The sequence below is a fragment of the Apodemus sylvaticus genome, chromosome 10, assembly GCF_947179515.1.
Source record: "Apodemus sylvaticus chromosome 10, mApoSyl1.1, whole genome shotgun sequence".
Taxonomy (NCBI): Eukaryota; Metazoa; Chordata; class Mammalia; order Rodentia; family Muridae; genus Apodemus; species Apodemus sylvaticus.
Window position 1 is genome coordinate 75,063,829 of NC_067481.1, and position 19,806 is coordinate 75,083,634.

Consider the following 19,806-nt stretch of genomic DNA (forward strand, 5'->3'; position numbering starts at 1 on the left):
GGGTGTTACTCTTCCCCATACACAATGACGCTGACTGGTCAAGATTAATCCCTGTTCCCAGAATACCAGCCAACTACTTTTTCCTGATGTAAGTATCATTAATCAGCCCGTTCCTTTTCCTGTTTACCTGAAACCACAGTTTATCCTGAATAGACTATGTTAGCTCTTGAAGGCAGCTATATAGTTTGTTACTTAAATTAGAACCCCATAATAAAAAAAAACCCTGCCTATTAATAATTTTTTTCTGCATAGTTAGGGCAGGAACAATTAGTTGACTATTGAAGATTGAAAGTTTTGTCTCTCGGCAGATCAAGATACTGGCTAGGGTTAAACGTCTGAGAATTTATCTGTGCTCCCAAGTGATTGACAGGCCAAGGAAAAGAAAAGTGAATCAAGAGGAGGAAAAAAAATCAAGGGTGAAGTGGAGATAAAAGTGGACGAGAAAGAAAAAGAGCAGCTAAACCGCGGAGGAACGGCTTTAGGAGAGGAGGAGATGGAAGGCGCGGAGAGGGATAGGCGCAAAGAGAGCGGGAAGCGAGGCTGGGTGGGCGGACCGGAGCGCGCCGGGTCGGCTCACTGCTCCGAGACGCAGGGGGAACGCGGACGGGGCTAAAGCGTCGGGCTGCGAAGAGTCACCCTCCCACCCGACGCGGGATGGTCGCGTCCAGCAGCGTCAGCCAATGGGAAGCCGGGATGTTGGAGAGGCGGCGGTGAGCGGGGCGCTCGCTGGCTGGGGTGGGAGGGGGACGGCGGCCGCCGCCATGATGCTTGTTTGCTTTCAATGAAAACGAGGGGGGCGCGGAAGAGGAGGCGTCGGCGTCGGTGGCGGCGGCGTCGACGGCGCGGAGGCGAAGGCGGCGGCCGGCGCGGCGAGGAGGGCGAGGCCGGGGTCCGAGAGGGCGGCAGAGCGTAGCGGCGGCTCGTGGGGTCCGGGCGGCCGAGGCGGGCGGCTGAGGAGGGGGAACAAAGAGCGGCGGCTGAGGCGGCTGAGGAGTGGCGGCGGCGGCGCTGCAGCAGCGGGCGGGACTGGTATGGTGGTTCCACAGGGCAGACCCCGCTGCACTCACCGGGAGGAGGCGGCGGCAGCGGCGGAGGAAGGCGGCGCAGCTCGAGAGGTGAGCCGACGAGCCCGAGCGGCGTCCCGCCGAGGCTCTGCTGCCTGCGCTCCCCCCATCCCCCAGGGGTCGTGCCCTGCGGGGGGACCCCGAGCGCGCCCTGGCGCACAACTTAGTAGTTCTGGGGAGTGACGTCTGTCCGTCCCCCTCCTTGACACAACAGCGATCGCCATCCCGTCGGTCCCCTGGCCGCGCCCCCGGTCGGTCGTGGGGATGGGGTGGGGGTGGGGGGGGTGGGAGTGTTGATTGACGGCAGTGCGGCGGCGTACCGAGGGCGGTGGCGTGAGCCCTGGCTTCTCGGACCCCCGCCTCCGGTCACGCGCCCCAGGAGAGGAGCTGCTGTGCCGGGACTAGGGGCTGGGAACGGGTGGCAACTTTGGAGAAGTGACTGTGCGGGGTGGCGCACCGTGCGGCGTGGAACTTGGCACTCCGTGGATGCGCTTAATGCTCATCCTTTTCCTCCTAAAGTATTTCAAAGTCAGTTTATATTGCTAGGGGCGGGGCGGATTGCGTGGCCGAAGAAGTGATTATCAGCTGTAGAGATTATTGGACTCAGGACTCAAGTACTAATTTCTCGGAGAAAATTTCCCTAGTTTAACCAAAGCCGGACGTAGCCTTTTCATGTTTCAAAGCCAGTAGTTATTTTCTTTGGTAACATTTTTTTTTTCTCTTTCCGCCTTGACTCTACCCTGACACGGTCTTCAGAGACTGCGCATAAGCAACTGTAATTCTTTACTTTTAACTGTTCTTGCAAGTGACAACATTGTGAACGGGCCATCTTGTTACTGTGGTTAAATAATGTGCTTGAATTCGAGTACAGGTAAATCTGTTTAACCGGTAAATTGCCTGATTCCTGTTAGGTCTAAATTCTTCTCTGCTTCTGTTTGGAATTTTAACTTTGGAGACTAAATGAAAAACAATTCGGTGTGTAATAGCACTGTCTTTTCCACACTTCCCTAGAATTTTCCACCATCCCACCGCAGTTCTGTAGGCTGGTCAAAAGATTGCCAAGGCATATTTTGCTTTTTGAAACTGCTGCCAGTCTTTTGAAGTTGGCACTTTTAAGATACATTTTAGAATTAAAATTACGTGGAGCCAGTGGTCTAGTCTAATTCTCTGAAGCTGTCCCTGAGGAAACAACCCTAGAATGACCGAAGAGACTGGATCAGGATATTACAGTTATGAGGGTAGTCAGGAGGCTTTGTGTCTTTGGAAAGAGTAATATAGTTTTTAAGTATCTGGGTTTTGGAGAAAGAAGGGAGGTGTTTTTATCAGGTAGATATTAAAGTAGGTCAGTGTGGCCATTTCTTAGTAAGTGCACAAGGTGCTTGCTAACATGGACAAAAAGTATGTGGCAGACATTTTCCAGTGTGACTGGAGAATTCTTGAAAGACAATCCTTGTATAATTTCAGATGTATTATGGTTGCTGAGAAATTTCAGGCTTTTTTTTTTTTTTAACAGACATAGAAGCTGATATGCAGAACTTGGTTATTATAGGAATTTGCCTACTATGCATATAGTTTTAACTAGTATTTCAGTTAATGTTTAAACATCCCACTGGGGGGAAAAAAAAAAGAAGTCTTAAAATACAGTTCCTGCTGGCCTGGAATCTTCTTTGTAGAATAGGCTGGCCTTGAACTCAGATCTTCCTGTTTCTGTCTGGGGTGCTGAGGTTAAAGGTGCACAGCACCAGGCTTAAGTTTTTCATTCAGTGCAGCCTAGCAGGACAATATATGTCAGACATACTAGAAGAAGTATGTGGAGGATCCTTTAGTCCTTGTGTGGTGAGGGATCAGCATCTCCTGTATACATGCAACCCTCTCCTGAGAAAGGTCCACTGGCGAAGAATAAGAAGCTCAAGCTTACATGTTTTATCACTTTGAAAATGTCCACATACATTCAGCTAAAAACACACATACACACACATTATACTTTTGTTGTGGAGAAGAAAGTTCTGTTAAGTTTTATAGTTTCTACAAAATATATAGTTTTTCTAAATTGTACCTGTTACTTGGGCTATGAAGGTAGCCATGTTATCTGAAAGTTATGTGCTGACCAAACCCAAGCATAACTGTGTGTGTATGTGTGTGTGTGTGTGTGTGTGTATAAAACGTGTACCTTTGAAATGGAATGCAGTAGAGTTTGGTGTTTGAATAAGTAGTTAAAGAAGAAAAGAATGATTATTTGAGTCTAAGATGGAGAGTCAGGCTGCCTTAATTCTACTCTGGGCTTTACTTTTCTGTTGTCCGTTTATATTTTCAGATAAGTTGCATACTGAGGAATAAATAGCATTTGATGGTCCTGATGATGAGAATTCAGAGGTGACCATATTCAGTTTCTGCCTTCCTGTCTTGCATAGGAGTGATGGGTGTCCAAGTGCTTCAAGGAACAGAAGAATGAGTAAACTTATGGATGAGGATGTGGTGCCAGTTTAAGAAAAGTAACACGGAGTAGAAGCTTGCCAAGTTGGAGAAGGGGATCATTCTAAACAAAGGGAACAGTGATGAGACTGAGGTATCAGGTTTGGGGGTAAGGCCAGTCACCATAAGATGTTACTGGAACAGTAGGAGTGGATTGAGAGCACCTTTACAAAAGGTGTGTCTAGCCTAGATTTTGAAGGACTATTTGCTGAGCTTTGTTTCCCTGTAGCAAAGGAGGGTCTGTTTTTTTTTTTTTTTTAAGCAAGAAACAAAAATCTTAAAAATACCAGGTATCAGCTTGTGGGGAATAAAGACCATGCAAGTAAAATTGAAGTTATATTTGAAATAATACTAGTAGTGACTGTGTTTTTTGACTTGGATGTGGTGTCTGTGGCTCCTTTTGTAATGGGCTTTGCTCTGTAATACAAGGCCATGTCAGATCAGAATGTTGGTGTTTTAGAAGATGTGAAAAGCAGTCAAAGGAGTGAAAGCCCTGAAATACACATGAAGCTTTAGGTTTGTGGACTTTGCTTCCTAGAGTGCAGACAGGCTAGAGAACTTAATTGCAACAGTCAACCTTGTGCACACTAGAATCAAAACAGTCAGGTTATTTAGGAATATTCTGATGGTTAGGATATAGTATTTTGTGAAGTGCTGGGGGAAGATGAGTTCTTCCTCTAAATTCCTGGAAGTAGAATATTACAACTTTGAAGCCATGGGACTCTTATGCTGCTGTTACTGGGTTTGTGTGGGAATCCCAGGGCTTGGGAGGAAGTGAAATTGGAGTACAGCACTCCAACATTAAAAGAACAGGAACTTGGTAAGAATGGTTGCATATTTTTTTCATGTTAAATGGCTAAGAAGTAGGTCAGTATTACAATAACTATGTACCTAACCTCAAAAACCACCTGGTGTATTTGAGCTGCACATCTGTAGGGTTGCTCCTTGTAAGTTACTCTGAGTTGTCAGGAGAGTTCCCTGAAAGCCTGGCAAACTGACAGGAAAGTTGAGTGGGTGTGATCTACAACATGGAAGGAGCTGACTTACTGGTTAGTGTTCCTGTTTTATGTATTGGTTCACCTGGGGCAGTTTTCTATCTTTGTCTAATGTTTTTTTTTTTTTTTTCACAGATTAAAATAGCACATAAGTGAGAAGTTTGCAGTGATTGTTCAGTATTGTCAGTCATGTTGGAACAAATTCACATTTTTCCAAACAAGTGTTATATAGTATATATAACTATACTTGAACACAGTATTTGAACATAATATTCAATTCAGAGTGAGTTTGCAGTGGTGCAGAGAGAAAGACAAAAGAGTAATAGATATAGCAGGTTATATGGTAATTAGAAATATGTAAACCATTTTGTGTGTCCTTAGGAAGAATCTAAGTTTGCCTGGGAACCTTTGAAGGAGTTACCTTAGTGATGTTTGAGCTGAAGTGAGATGAGTAAGGCTTGTCAGGCTGAATAGGGTGTGTGAGAGCAACAGTGTGTCCACATTAAGTCACACACAATGTGGGCTGTGCAAGGATGGTAGACAGAAGGCAGGAACAACCTTGGCGACTTTTCTTAAAATGTTAGAGCATCTCCCTGTATACTGTGGGAGCCCACTGAGAGTTTTCATGTGACATACTTGGGAAACAAGTAGTAAAAAATGGTGGGACTGGATGAAAAGGGTCAGGACACTGAAGTGGAAGTTTTTGGTTATGCGATGCACATGGATTAGAGAGATGATTAGGTTTTAATGAGAGAATGAGGACATCAACATTGAGGGGAGAAAAACTAGGATACTCTATAACAATTTTGAAAGTACTAAAATTAAGATAATACAGATACTGCATAGTAGCTCTTTCTCATTCTCTAGATTTTTTTTTTTTTGAGTATGGAGAATAATAGTCTTGAGTATCAAGTGGTACAATATCTTTTTAAGATTTAAAAAAATCTATCTACCTATTTATTTATATATTTGAGGCAAAGTCTTGCTATGTATCCTTGGCTGGCTTGGAATTCACTATGCACTCGACTGCCTCTGAATGGTATTAGAGGCCTGCACCACTCCACTTGGCTTGAGGGTATAATTTCAGTGCATGCAAAGTGCCTGAAAGGCCTGAAAAATAGTGAGTGTGCAAAAAATATTCATATGCTAGTTTAGGGTGTGGTAATTATCAGCACAACTCAATTTTGCCATTATACCTATTAATGTTTGCTTGGTTTGACTTTTTGCTTATCTCAAGATATCCTGAACCGGTATTTTCAGTTCTCATGGACAATAGGAAGGTTCTTTTAGTCTGGTTTCTCTGGACTTCGCCTTTACCATGTGAACCCTGGGTATCAATTTTTTCATATTCCTAATAAGATAGACCATAGCTTTTGTTTTGTTTTATTTTATTTTTTAACTATCACAGCTTTCCCCCTTGAATTCATACAAACATTGACTGAATATGACCTAATTTGGTAGATACTAGAAAAATATGCTCTACCAACTCCTCAAATGATGAAACTATATAGCACTTATGTTTTATTAGATATTAAAAGTCATCTGGAGATGACTTAAACCATGATAAGATATTTTGTGATTTTTTTTTTTTTTAAATAAGGCACATTCTGAAAGGCTTGTATTCATTTTCTATTCAAGTTTTGGGTTCCTGGAACCAGTCATCCTGAAATCAATCCCAAGTAGATACCTTGGGACAATTGTATTTAATACTTTGTCTCAGGTACATTGAGAACAAATACAATTTAGTTTAGGGATAGTCACCAAAGATGATATCTAAAATGAATGAAGGTAGGAAGACAGTGGAACAAAGAAATAGATCTGAGACTGTGCAGATAACTCAGATAAGATCTGAAGGGGTGAAGGCAGAATTGGTGAGAAATTTGTTAGAATCAGAATCTGAATACTCATTTTGTCTTGGAAAATTGGGCACGCGTCATAGGAAGAAAGACAAGGTAGAAGATCAAAAGGCTAAATTTGCTTTTAGACTTTTGTTCTCTTCCTACTGTAAGGTAAAAGAAATGTACATTTATAGGATTATTTGAAACATGAGTTATTTGATATTCTAGTCTCTTATGAAGCAATTTCAGAATGGTCTTTGGAAAATGAATAAATCTAAGGCAGTGCATTGTAGTGGACTAATTTAATCATAGCATGTGGGAGGCAGAATCAGGTGGATTTCTTGAATTCAAGGATAATCTGGTCTGCCTAGTGAGATCGAGGCTGGACAGGGCTATGTAGTGATAATCTGCCAAAAAACAAAATGGAATATACAGGGCTAGAGAGAGATGGCTCAGTGGTGTAGAGCATGTGCTGTTCTTAAAAGAGTACTAGGGTTTGGTTCCCAGTATCCGTGGTGGCTCAAGACCACCTGCAACTTCAGTTTGAGGAGATCTAGCGGCTCCTTTTGTCCTCTGCAGGTATCAGACCTGTATACAAGTACTTGTACATACATTTGAAATGAAAATACATGTTGATAAATCTTTAAGAATGTTCTTTGGAAGCCTGGCAGTGGTGGCACATGTTGTAAATCTCAGCACTCGGGAGGCAGAGACAGGTAGATTTCTTGAGTTTGAGATCAGCTTGGTCTACAAAGTTCAGGACAGCCAGGACTACACAGAGAAACCTTGAAAAACAGAACAAAAGAATGTTATTTGAAGGACATCCACAGAACTCTGTTATCGCTTTGTCTAATCTTATGTAGTGAATATATTCATGGTTCTATGTTGTAGGAAAATGGTTTGTGATCTACCTAGTTAACTTTAGAGATAATGACTAGAATTTTAGTGTGCAATGACAGAACTTTTTGGAGGTAGAAGTGGAGCGTATCTGAAGGATGTCAGTTGTTGGCTGGCTCTGTCAAAAGTGCAAAGGAAAGTCCTAGGATAGAAGTTGAGAAGACAGGGCAGCTGATTGGTTTTGACACCCACCTTTAATCCCAGCACTTGGTAGGCAAAAGGCAGGCAAATCTTTTTGAGGCCAGCCTTGTCTACAGAGTGGGTGTTCCAGGACAGAGCTGTACAGAGAAACTATCTGGAACAACCATCATCAAGTACCATCACCAATAACAACAACAAAGAAGAAAGTAGGTAGGGGTTCTGAATGATAAACTATGGAGTTTGAATTTATTTTCTAAGGTGTAGGAATTTAGTAGTATTTGCAGTGCAAAATATGGAATGTGTGTGCTAAGTAGGTCCTCTACAGAGCTACGCCCTCATTCAACAGGTCAGAAGAAGATGTAGAGGGATGCCGTAGATCCTTAAAGCTGACGTAGGACCACAAGTTAACTCTAGTTAAGCTTTGCCATTTTAGATGCCAGTGAAGATAAGCAATGAAGGCTGGTTCTTTAATGTAGTATAATTAGCTAGAACTCAGCTTTAGGAAGAATAATTTGAGAGTGGTACATAGATCAGTTGTAATCCTAAAAGTGCATATAATTTAGAAGAAATAAAGCAGTACAAATAAAGGGTTGAGTATGATTACATTGCTGTAACATTTTTGTTTTTCTCTATAGGTTAAAGATTTCTGATTTATTTTTTGTTCTAGTACCGGACAGAGTACTTGACACACTAAAACTTTTCAGCAAATATTTTATGAATGAATGGTTGTATAAAGAAATCTCCCTTAAAGCATAGTTCATCTGTATCAAATTGCTTTCAGATTGCTGTGAAAATCTTTCTGGGCCGCAGGGAAGGAGTAAGTCTTAACTGCTCTTGAGGTATCATCTGGCCAAGTCTTCTCGTTTTCAGAAAGGGTAAATGTTCATAGTTCATCACATTAAGTTACCTGATGCTTGGTTCTCTGTTGTTAAGATCATTAGGATTGACAAGGAGGTGGGTAACAGAACTTTTTCTAGTTTATGCCCTGAAAGTAGTTTGTAGTGGTGTTATCTTAGTAGTCTTTCCATTCAGTGCTAACGGGTTTTAACCTAGCTTATATTCCTTGCCTGAATAATGTTCATTAGGAGTTAAAAAAATTGTTACAACTTGTACATAATAGTGTTGACTTTTAAATCTTTTATACTTCATTTGCCTTATTAGCTTTTTCATCTGTTTGAGACAGGGTCTTCTATTTTACCCCACCAGGTTTTATTAAATATGTATGAATGTTTTGCCTGCATATATGTCTATGCACCACTTGTGTGCCTGTTGGCTTCAGAGGCCAGAAGAGGGCATTAGAGTCACTGCATCAGGAGTTAAAGACAGTTAGGAGCCATCATATGGGTGCTGGGAATGCTAGGAATTGAACTGTGGTCTTCTGGAAGACATACGGAGTTCTTAACCTTTGAGCCGTCTCTAGACTAGCCACAGTCAGGCTCTTTGGATTCATCTGTAAGGTGGGGCTTTCCTGTAGTTGGATTCCTCTGAATGCCCTTCCTCTCTGAAGGGATAACTAGGTATGCCTTTCTCTTAGGTATCAGTTCTCTGATTTTTCCCCCGGTGGAGAGCTTGGTGGGCCTGCTGGCTCTGTGCTGCTTGCTCTCGCTCTTCTCACGGTTCCTCCCTCCTGACTTGCTGTTATTGGAGTAGTATCTCTGTGCTGTTATTTCATCTTCTGCATTATGTTTCTCTGCAGCGCAAGTAGCCTCATGTTAATTCTTCCGTTTAGCATTCTCTCTTTGAAGTACTCATTTTATTGATTGTGCTTTAGCCTGTTATAATTGTGATTCTTTTTGACTAAATTATCACTATGACCAGTGAGAAGGGTTCCTTTTGTTTAGTTCATGTATTGTGTTGACATGAAAATCCCATTAGATTTTGTTTTTTGACATTGAAAGATGCCCTAGATTTATGCTGTATTACTTCTTATATTGACAACTGCTTATCTTACAAAGAACTTTGTTTTGTTGCTAGCTTATTTTTCTGAAGTTTCAGTTGTCTGTGGTCAGTCTTACTCCAAAAATAACAAGTGGTAAATTAATAAGCCAGGTGGAGGCGGCACATGCCTTTAATCCCAACACTGGGGAGGCAGAGGCAGACAAATCTCTGTGAGATTGGTCTGCAGAGCTAGCTAGTTTCAGGACAGCCAAGGTGTCTTAAAGGAAAAATTGCAGAAATAAGCCTATATTCATAAGTTTTAGATTGCAAGCCATTTCAGATGCATGATGAATACTTGTACTATCCTACACCCAGAAAATGAATCATGTCTTTATCCACACTGTGTGTACTGCCTGCCCGTTAGTCATTTGGTCTGGCATATTACATGAACTCTGATGGTACCACAGTGGCGAGTGTTTAAGAAATGCTTATTTTACTCTGTATTGCCAAGGCACAAGAGTACTGATACTAGCAGTTTGGCTGGTACACCAAAGAGAAGTATAGCCGTTCCCTCCTCCCCTCATATTACAGTGGAGTCCATGCTAAGATCACAGTGGATGCCTAAAACTTTAATGGTACCAAATTCTGTATGTACAGTATGCCTACTTCCCCATATATACATACTTATTTTTAATTTCTAAATAAAGCATAGCAGAGAGATTAGTAACAGTTGAACTATAACGCTAGCAGGAATTTATTTTTCCTTGTTAAGAACGTTTATATTTTAAGCCAAAGAAAACTACTATATCTTTGCTATCTAAATTGGGAACATCATTCTAGTATCTGAGGATGTAAGTCAGTCATTTAAACAAGCACTGTGATACTGTGGCAGTATAATCTAAACAGCTACTAAGTGACTAGTGTATGCAGTGTAGATACATTGTGTGGAGGCATGATTTCCTGGGACCCACAAGGTAGAAGGAGAGTGTCTTCTGCAGGTTTCCCTCTGGCTTCCACACGCATGGCAGCTCAGTGTGTACATGAACATGTGCATGCACATACAAACAGATAAATGTAAAAGACATTAAAAATAAAAGTGAGTCCATGCAGTTTATACTGATGCAGTTGTGGTTACTCTGTGACGTTTGGATTTTCTTCTATTTGGCCAGTGGAATACTTCTCAAGCTAACACTATATTTTCTTCCGGCTATAACATCTTTATTAGCGCCAGGATTTAATCAGCCATATCCTAGAACTAAAAATCATTTTTACATGGCACTCCTAGTTCTTTTTGGTAGCAATCTGTTTAATGATCTTAATATGTCTGCTTTTTACAAAACAGTGTTTTTATTTATTTGGTTCTTAAGTATGTACTGATTGGTTTCTTGTCTTCATTTATTAACAGGCATGCCCAAAGAAAAGTACGAGCCCCCTGACCCTCGGAGGATGTACACAATTATGTCCTCTGAGGAAGCAGCAAATGGAAAGAAATCACATTGGGCAGAGCTTGAAATAAGTGGTAAGATGTGTTAGCATGAATTTATGGTATAGAGATTAAAGATATGTTGGAAAGTTAGGTTTTCTAATACTAATGCATATATAAGAGCAACAGTTGTATTTTACAAATGTTAATTTCACTTTGGAGCAGGAAGGGCCAGTGAAAGGAAGTGATTTGAGTTGGAATTTAAATCTCATTGATTGCGTGTTACTTCTTGTGCATGTTCTTCCTAATTTGTCATAAACTCTAAGGTTAGAGACTATGGATTTAGGCTTTTTACTAGGAAGATCACTCACTGTGTTGTATTAGTGTGTAATAAATAAGCTGTGTGAGAAAATGGTCTGGTTGAACTTTTAATGCAGAGTTAGTGTTTTATAGAGATGATTTAGCATTAAGTTTCTTTCCTTATTTTTTTCTTTTTGGCTTTTCAAGTTTCTCTGTGTCCTGTCCAGGGCTGACTTAGACCTCAGAGATTTGCCTTCCTCTGCCTCCTGAGTGCTGGCATTAAAGGTACCATGCCCAGCTATGATGGCTCATTAGTTCATTCTATTTAGTCCTGAGTAATGCTAAACTGTCTGGAAGAACCATCAGCTCTTGCTTGCTTATGTCTGGAAGAACATCTTGGGTTCTTCCAGGTTTTGGCATTTTGCATATTGCCTCTCCAAACACCTGCTGGTAGAGTTTGCTAAAGACCAAGGAAGCATGATCATCGCTCCTATGCTAAGAGCACGCTTAGTTTTCATCAGAAACTGATCAGTTTTTTTTTTAAAACAAAACAAACAACAGACAAACAAAAAAACCCCAATATTTTCTAAAGCACTGTGTTTCTACCAGAGTGAACAAGAACTCGTGTTTTGCACCTCCTTAGGGTTTAGTGTCCTCAGTACTTTGAGTCAGACTCACAGAGATCGGCCTGCCTCTGCCTCTCAGTGCTGGGATGACAGGCACGTGCCACCATTGCCTGGTATTCTGGCATTTTGTAGTTTCTTAGTGACAGCTCTGTTGTGGTTTAAATGTGAAATGTCCCTCTTTAGGTTCCTATGTTTGAATACTCGGTCTCTTCTGGTGATGTGAAGCTCTATAGGCTTTGAAGGTGCTTTTTAGTCTGGTTCCATTTTCTCTCTATTCTGTTTTTCTGAAAAGTCGATGCTGTGCTGGCTTCTGAGTTTTGCCACCATACCTTTTCTGCCAGTTGCCATGCATTTTCCTTCTGTACTGGAATGGTACTTGGAACAGTCATTCTCCGCCTGGGGGTTATGACCCCTTTGGCAAACCTCTGTCTCACAAAATATTTATTTTATGGTTTATATAGAACAATTATAGTTATGAAATAACAAAAATAATTTTATGGCCAGGGTCCACCACAACATAAACTGTATTAAAGGGTTGAAGCTTTAGGAAGGTTGAGAACACTGTCCTTGAACGAACAAACCTATTTTATAAATATTTTCTTCCACTTTATGGCCTGTCTTCTCATTCTCTTGACAGTTGAGTTCAGACTTTAAAAAAAACGATTTATTTATTGATTGATTGATTTATTTAATATGAGTACATCAGAAGGGGCATTGGATCCCATTACAGATGGTTGTGAGCTACCATATGGTTGCTTGGAATTGAACTCAGGACCTCTGGAAGAGCAGTCAGTGCTCTTAACTGCTAAGCCCTCTCCAGCTCCAAGGGCAGACATTATTAAATTTAAATGTATTTTGTATTACATTAAATATATATATTGGGAAGAACTGACATTTTGGCAGCACTGGATTTCAGTCATGAACATGGGCTGTCTTTTCACTTACTCGTTCCTACTTATTTCTTTATATGGAATTTTATACTTTTCCTTATTTTGTATCTTTCCTTGTCTTAGTGCAAATGTAAATGATGGTGTTTTTATTTTGAATTTCATTTATTCATCATTGTCATATCAAACAGAATGAATGACTTTCTGTTTTTGTTTTTATTTTTTTCGAAACAGGGTTTCTCTGTATAGCCCTGGCTGTCCTGGAACTCACTCTGTAGACCAGGCTGGCCTCGAATTCAGAAATCCTCCTGCCTTTACCTTCCAAGTGCTGAGATTAAAGGAGAATGAATGACTTTTAAGTCTTCCTTTATGTTTTATAAACCTTACTCATGTGTTCTAGTTCTAAGTCTCACTGTATGTTGATACTAGTCCTTTAAATGTCTTAAGTTTTTATCCACCTAGGTTTTCCAGTGTTGTTCATTCTTAAAGCATGCAGATTTTTGTTGGTTTTGTTCTTTTGAAAGTCTAGTGATGGATCTTTTCTTGAGACTCTCATTTATTTTGTGCTAATTTAAAAGATAATCTGTGGGAGGAAGAGTTATCAGTTAATGGTTTGCATCATCAATAAGGTACTCCCCCTTCATGTTTGAGTTGCTTCTCTTAAGACTGCAGTCATTCCCAGCCTTGCTTCTGTATCTATGTCCCTTTTCTGAAGCAGTTGTTAAGTTTTTGTGCCTTTGGTTTTAAGCACCATGATTATGAAGTCTCTTTGGTGTAAGGTGTGCCCCACCCGTTTCTTTGGTGAATAGGTTTTGTCAACCTTCTTGGATCTGTGGTTTACAGTTTATAGCACTGTTTGGTCAAATAATTTTGTCTGCATTCCTCCCCATTCCCTTTTGGAGCTACATGGTGACTTGTAGTTTACTTAACTTGTCTTAACAATGAGCTATGCTTAATTTACTGTTACCTTTATTTTCTTTTGGACTAGTTTTTATTACTATACCCTTAATTTCAATAATTTGTCCCCCAGTGTCTAATTTTCATCAGTAGAGGTTGTGGGAATTTGTTTTCCCTTATAAAAGCATGTACCAAACTCACTGTCTTTGGCATTGGTTCTGTCATATTCTTTTCATTTCTAGGTTGATTTAAAGTCATTTCTTCCAGTTTGCATGCTTCATAATTTAATTCTCGTTTTAACATAGAGAGTACAGAGGTTTATGCTTTTTGAGTTTTGAATAATTTTACATTCTTGGAAATACTCTGAAGCTTTGTTATGATGTAGACTTAAATACCTTAGAAACAATTTGCTTCACTTAAAGTCTACTTTTCAGTAAGTATTACCCTCTAAATACTCTCTGGTCAAAAGGTTTTCCACTCTGGCTGGTGGAAAATCAAATTGTTCTGATCTTTGGAGTCCTCATGGATTGCTTTCTGTATTCTTGTCAGTTTCTCTCTGCTCTCCTCTTTCTGTGCAGGTTATTCCTTACTTGAGGGCTCATGGGGGGCTTTCCTCACATCTCTGCATAGTTCCTTCCTTCATCTCAACTCAGTAGACCATCAGACTTTGCCTAGGTTCTGTGTTATGTATCTTCGGGACGCTAGGCAGAATAGTGATCTGAGCTGAGTTCATTTCCCACCAGTCACTGGTGTCCTGTGCTGTCTGGAGTCTGCCATCTCAAGGCATCCTTGAATGTCTTCTGTGTGAATCCTGCCTTCCTTCCTTTTGTTCTATTGTTTTTTTTTCTTGTGTTTTTAGTTGTTTTATATTCATTGTTGGAAATAGTAATTTCATGGCCTTCTTTTCCTTAGGAGTAAATTCACTGGTGTACTTTTCCGTTAATTATGGAAGGGGTACGTGGACTTAATCTACTCAGGGATTGATCTGACTTGAGCCAGACCTCACTGGTTGTGCGCATCTCTGCCTGTTGTTGGATCATCCCTCTTCCATTTATAGCTCCCAGCTGGGATCTTGGTAGTGTAACCGGATCTTCTTCCTCGAGGCTTCGGAGTTCTTCGTTAATCTTGACAATATTTAAGATGGCTTGGATTCTCTCCGGCCTCAGCATCTGCTTTCAGCTCACTCGTTAGCTGCTGCTTGTGGCTCTGGAGCTGCTACTGTGAAGAGGAAAGGATCCTCTTCATCCATTCTGCGCTTCCAGCTTCCCTGCTCTCTCTCCAGCTTATCTGTTGGATCTTTCCTTCCTTTGTTCTCCAGAGCAACAGCTGGCCAACCACAAGGAAGTTGAGCAATCTGGTATTTTAAAATATTTTTATTTAGTTAGTTTTAGCTTTTCATTTCTTATGATACATGCTCTCTCCCCACACCCAGACTCCTCCCAGGTCCTCTTCTAATTCCCTGCCTGTCAATTTCATGCTCATTTTTTTTTTTAAATACAACAAAACAAAAACAAACAATCAAAAAAAAAAAAAAAACACAGGGAGTCCAGTTTGGCCAAATATGCCTGATTGTGAGGCTTGTTCTAAACTGTGGTCCAAGTGTCATTTCATAGAAGAAAACTGATTTTCCCTCATGCAGCACCAATCAAATGCCTTTGTTTCTTGGCTAGCAGTAGGAATTTTTGCCCACTACCCACAAAACTCTTTTTATAGGAATCTAAAATTTGAAGTGTACTAAAAAGAAATTCTGCCTGAAGATGCCAAATAACCTAACCTAACCTAACCTACCTACCTACCTCCCCACCCACCCCTTTTGTTCTCCCTTTTCTGGGGGCAGTACTGTGGGCACCTGCTTTGGAGGTCCACCCATAGGTCATCAGCTGTTTTGTTTCAGTGATACCACTGTAAGGAGGAGGATGTGTACTGACCAGAGCTATACCTGGATAGCTTCCAGGAGATAGAGCCTTGGACCTGAGCTTATTGGCACCCAGTGAAAGATTTTTGAAGCAAGCATCTTCCTGCCCTGTAGGCCACACATTAGCGTCCATGTGTAACATTCTGTAACATTTGAGTTTATTGAATAAGCTTTATTTAGATTTACTTTTCTATGGCAAATAATAGACCATGACTAAAATTCTGAATCAAAGTTATTAATGATTTTTAAAAGAATATTATATGAAGCTCTTTTGGGTAATTATTAAATGTAACTTGAGAATCAGGTAGGTTTCATTATGTAGTCAGCTGAGGAACTTCCTGCTCTCCATCCAGTGCTTGTTTTCCAGAAGCTAAGAGTAGTCAGGCTAAATAAAGTAGGAGAGGAAGAAAGAAAGCCCAATGGCAATTTAAGTCTCCACTTGCTTGTTAGGAATTACTTACTGCCATTCATTCATTCTTTGCTTTTATGAACCGATAAGTAGGTGATTGATTACATGTAAAGATTTCCAAAATTTTACAAACTATATGAGTCCTGACATATGAGTAGTGAAACTGTGATAAATACAGAAGACAAATAGTTGAAGTGTTATCTTTTAAGGTTTTACTAGCCTAGCAGGATTAAAGAAAGCATCTTAGGTTAGCTTTGCACTGAGATGGTGATATAAGCCAAATAGAACTGAGATTGAGGGCAGTTTAGGAAAGGGAACAAACAAAAACTATTTTTTAAAAGATGCACCACAAAAGACTGTTTTTCACAATTCCTCTCCTCATTGTGTTACACAGCAAACACATAAACAAGTTATTCTATGCCTTTTTTTGATATAAAATTATGTTATATATATGTATTTCATTACTGTGGGGTTTTTTTTCACTTAAAGTTTACTCAGTACAACATAATATCCAGTTTCTCTGAGGTGGCTGACCTTGTTCACCACCAAAACCATCTCTAAACTAGAATTCAGTTTCTGAGCCGACCCCAGCCTCAGCGTTCTTGTGAGCCCCAGGAGACACAGCATTCCTTCTGTAGGTATCTCTGTCCACCTCTCCTCTTGCAGGTAACTTACTCTCTGTATCTTTGGGCCAAGGCCTTTTGGTCTCAGGGTGACTGTGGCTCAGGGTGACAGGCACAATCTCCAGTAGAAGGTGAAGATAATCTTGGAGATACTAGATACTCTCGTTTGTAAGATACCAATAGAAATGTATCCAGGCAAACTGCTCCTTCATGTCTCCTTGAGAGACATGACCTTCATTACGCAATCATCGTCTCACAGCTTGGAGTGTTAGGCATATGCATATCTTTCTTGGCTACCAAGGAAGATTTCTTTATTGTTTCTATTTCCATTTTTAGCTCCTTGATGGTTTTGCTCAATTCCTTTACCTGTTTGGTTGTGTTTTCCTGTAATTCTTTAAGGGATTTTTATGTTTCCTCTTAAAAGGGCTTCAACCTGTTTACTTATGTTCTCCTGTATTTATTTAAGGGAGTTATTTATTCACTGTGGTAGGAGAAGTGGTTTCTGATGATGCCAAGTAGCCTTGGTTTCTGTTGCCTATGTTCTTGCCCTTACCTTTCGCCATCTGGTTATCTCTGGTGTTAGCTGGTCTTGCTGTCTCTGACTGTGGCATGTTCCTCCTGCAAGCCTGTGTATCAGTACTCCTGGGAGACCAGTTCTCTCAGGGAGGGAGTTAGATACGGAGAGCACAGGATCAGCTCTTCAGCTCTGGGGTGCAGACGGAAACTGGAAGGATCCCGCCCCAGGCTGTTACTTGGTTCCTGTGTCCTTATGTCCTTATGCCCAAGGTCCCTCTTGGGCCAGGAATTTGAGCAGAAGTGGTGATCTTTCCTGTGTTCACCAGCTTTCAGCACTCCTGGGAGACCAGCTCTCTCCTGGTGGTATTTGGGTGTGGAGTGCTGTGGCACTGGATTGGCGCTCAGACCACTAATTAACATGTGTTTTATATATATATATATACACACACACACACACACACACACACACACACTCATGTATATAAAAATTCTTAGCAAATTTCTAGGAAATCAAATCCATCAGAATCAGTGGGGCTGGAATCTAGTGAAGTTGGTAGACTACTGTTTAAGCCATTTGATCCTGTGTGCCTTCATACAGTTTTCTTTTTTAGGGGATTTTTTTGTTGTTGTTGTTTTTAAAAGTAATAATTTGTCTGGTTAGAGATTTGTCCAGAGACTTGATTCCATGGTGGTCCTGAATTCCATCAAATTGACCATCAAGACTAACCATCACACTGTGTTTATAGTTTTTTTTTTTTTGTATAAGGAACATTTTTCTGCATCTTTTTTTCTTACGACAGCTTGGAATACAATTTATGCATCAACCTTGTGTAGTCAGATTTCTGTAGTGTTGATCTCAGTTTGAGAACATTTTCATTATTTCCTAAAAGGAACTCTATACTTACTAGCATTCTTTTTTTTCCTCAGCATCCTTTCCAACAGCTGTTCTTACTCCTCCTTGGTGGGTGCTCGCTGTTTTGGACATTTCATGTAAGGGCATTCATGTACGGTGTATGATTTCTCATCACCTTTTTTTTTCACTGAGCGAGTATTTTCCAGGTTGATCCTTGTTCTAGCACATATCCCTTTTGTGTATAATATTCTATGGTAGTGAACATACCACATTTACTCATTCATTGAGTCATAGACATCTAGATTATTTCCAGTTTTGAGGTATTTTTTGTTTTGTTTTGTTTTTTGTTTTTAAGTTTTTGAGATATGGTTTTTCTGTGTAGCCCTGGCTGTCTTGGACTCACTCTATAGACCTGGCTGACTTCAAACTCACTCTGCCTCTGCCTAGCCAGTTTTAAGTATTGAAACCTCCTGTAGTCATTTATCTGGCCATATATTTCAATTTCTGTTGTGTATATGTCTAAGAGTTAACTGCCTGTCATACATTAACTCTATATTGAACTTTTTAAGAAACTGCCATGCTGATTTGAGTACCTGAGCCATTTGACATTTCCACTAGCAACATGTGAGGTTTGAGTTTCTCTGTTTACTAATACTTTCTGATTGTGTTACTCCGGGTGGGTTTGAAGTAGTTTATCATGTGGTAGCCCTGAGTAGCCTGGGAGCTACTGCCCAGCTCAAGCTGGTGTCACCTCTGCCTCCTAAACACTATAAACAAAGCCTGTTCCAGTTGTGCTCAGATCTTTTCCTAATTTTATTTTGTAAATCATGTGAGCCTGTGTGAATATGGGTACACAAGTGCCTCCATGCTTGTGTGGAAGTCAGAGGACAGGTTGTGTGTTGGTACTCACCATTGTACTGGTTTGAGTTTGGGCCTCTTGATTTCTTTGTCACATCTGCCAGGCCTACAGGTTTCTAAGAGCTTTGAGGGGTTCTCTTGTCTCTGCCTCCCTTTCCCTGAGAGCTCTGAGGTTATACTCACACTGTCTGGTTTGTAATGGAAATTCTGTGAATTGGAATTGAGGCCTCACACTTCCCTGCTAATTGCTTTACCCATTGAGCCGGCTTCCCCTTTACCCATTGAGCTGGCTTCCCCGGAGCCTCTCTGAGTTTTAAGAATATAAATGACTTTGCAAATTTATGATTTGCCAAATATTCTCCTTTTCTGTGGGTTTGTTCCTTTCTAATGTCCTTTAAAGTGCAAAAGATTTTTCTTCCTAGACAGGGTTTCTCTGTGTAGCCCTGGCTGTCTAAGAACTCTTTTTGTTGACCACACTGGCCTTGAACTTACAAAGATCCTCCTGCCTCTGCCTCCTAAGTTCCAGGATTAAAGGTTCATGCCTGCATAGTTCAAAAGACTTTAATTTTAATGAATTACAATTCAGTTGTTTTTGCTTGTGCTTTTCAGTTTTTTTTTTTAACATTTTTTTTTTTAACATTTAAACATTTTTGTGTGTGGTGATGTTCTTGTGTATATGTCTGTGTGCCACAAGACTGCCCGTGCTCAAAGACACCAGAAAAGAACATCCAGTTTTCTGGGACTGGAGTTCTTGATGGTTCTGAGCTGCCTTATGGTTGCTGGGAATTTAGCTCTGGTCCTCTGGAAGAGCAGCCAGTGCTTTTAACTGCTAACCCATGTCGGTAGCACCTTGACTTCATTCTTTTGTATTTGGTTAACCAGTTGTACCTTTCTTTTATTTCTTAATTTTTTTTTTCCTGTCTCCAGCATCTCTATTTGGAGTCTCCAGTTACATATGCTTCTACTGTTAAAAGTTTTCCTAGACATTACTGAAGTGCCATGGGTTTTTTTTTTTTTTTTTCTTCAGTGTGTTTCCTTTTTTTGTTTAGGTTTTTCTTATCCTGCCTTCAAATCCACTAATTTTCTTCAGTGTCTAATATACTGTTAATCTCATCTTGGCCGTCCCCCCACCCCACCCCCACCCACTCTGTTCTGCATCTTGATGTAAATGCAAAATTCTGCAAGTTCAGTTTTGGTGTTTGGGCCATCATTTC

At 40.5% G+C, this 19,806-nt stretch overlaps 1 protein-coding gene across 3 annotated transcripts in view; it reads left to right on the forward strand.

Moving 5' to 3' along the window:
- Positions 1-737: 737 nt before the first annotated feature.
- Positions 738-19,806, forward strand: part of Cnot6 (CCR4-NOT transcription complex subunit 6) — a 38,131-nt gene continuing 19,062 nt past the window's right edge. The window contains exons 1-3 of one of the 3 annotated variants that reach the window (XM_052194769.1): positions 738-1,115; positions 8,189-8,282; positions 10,691-10,804. In XM_052194769.1, the coding sequence (XP_052050729.1) occupies positions 10,693-10,804 (112 nt within the window). In that variant the 5' untranslated portion in view covers positions 738-1,115; positions 8,189-8,282; positions 10,691-10,692. The remainder of the gene's footprint in view (positions 1,116-8,188; positions 8,283-10,690; positions 10,805-19,806) is intronic. The other 2 variants (XM_052194768.1, XM_052194770.1) reach the window with 2 other exon arrangements.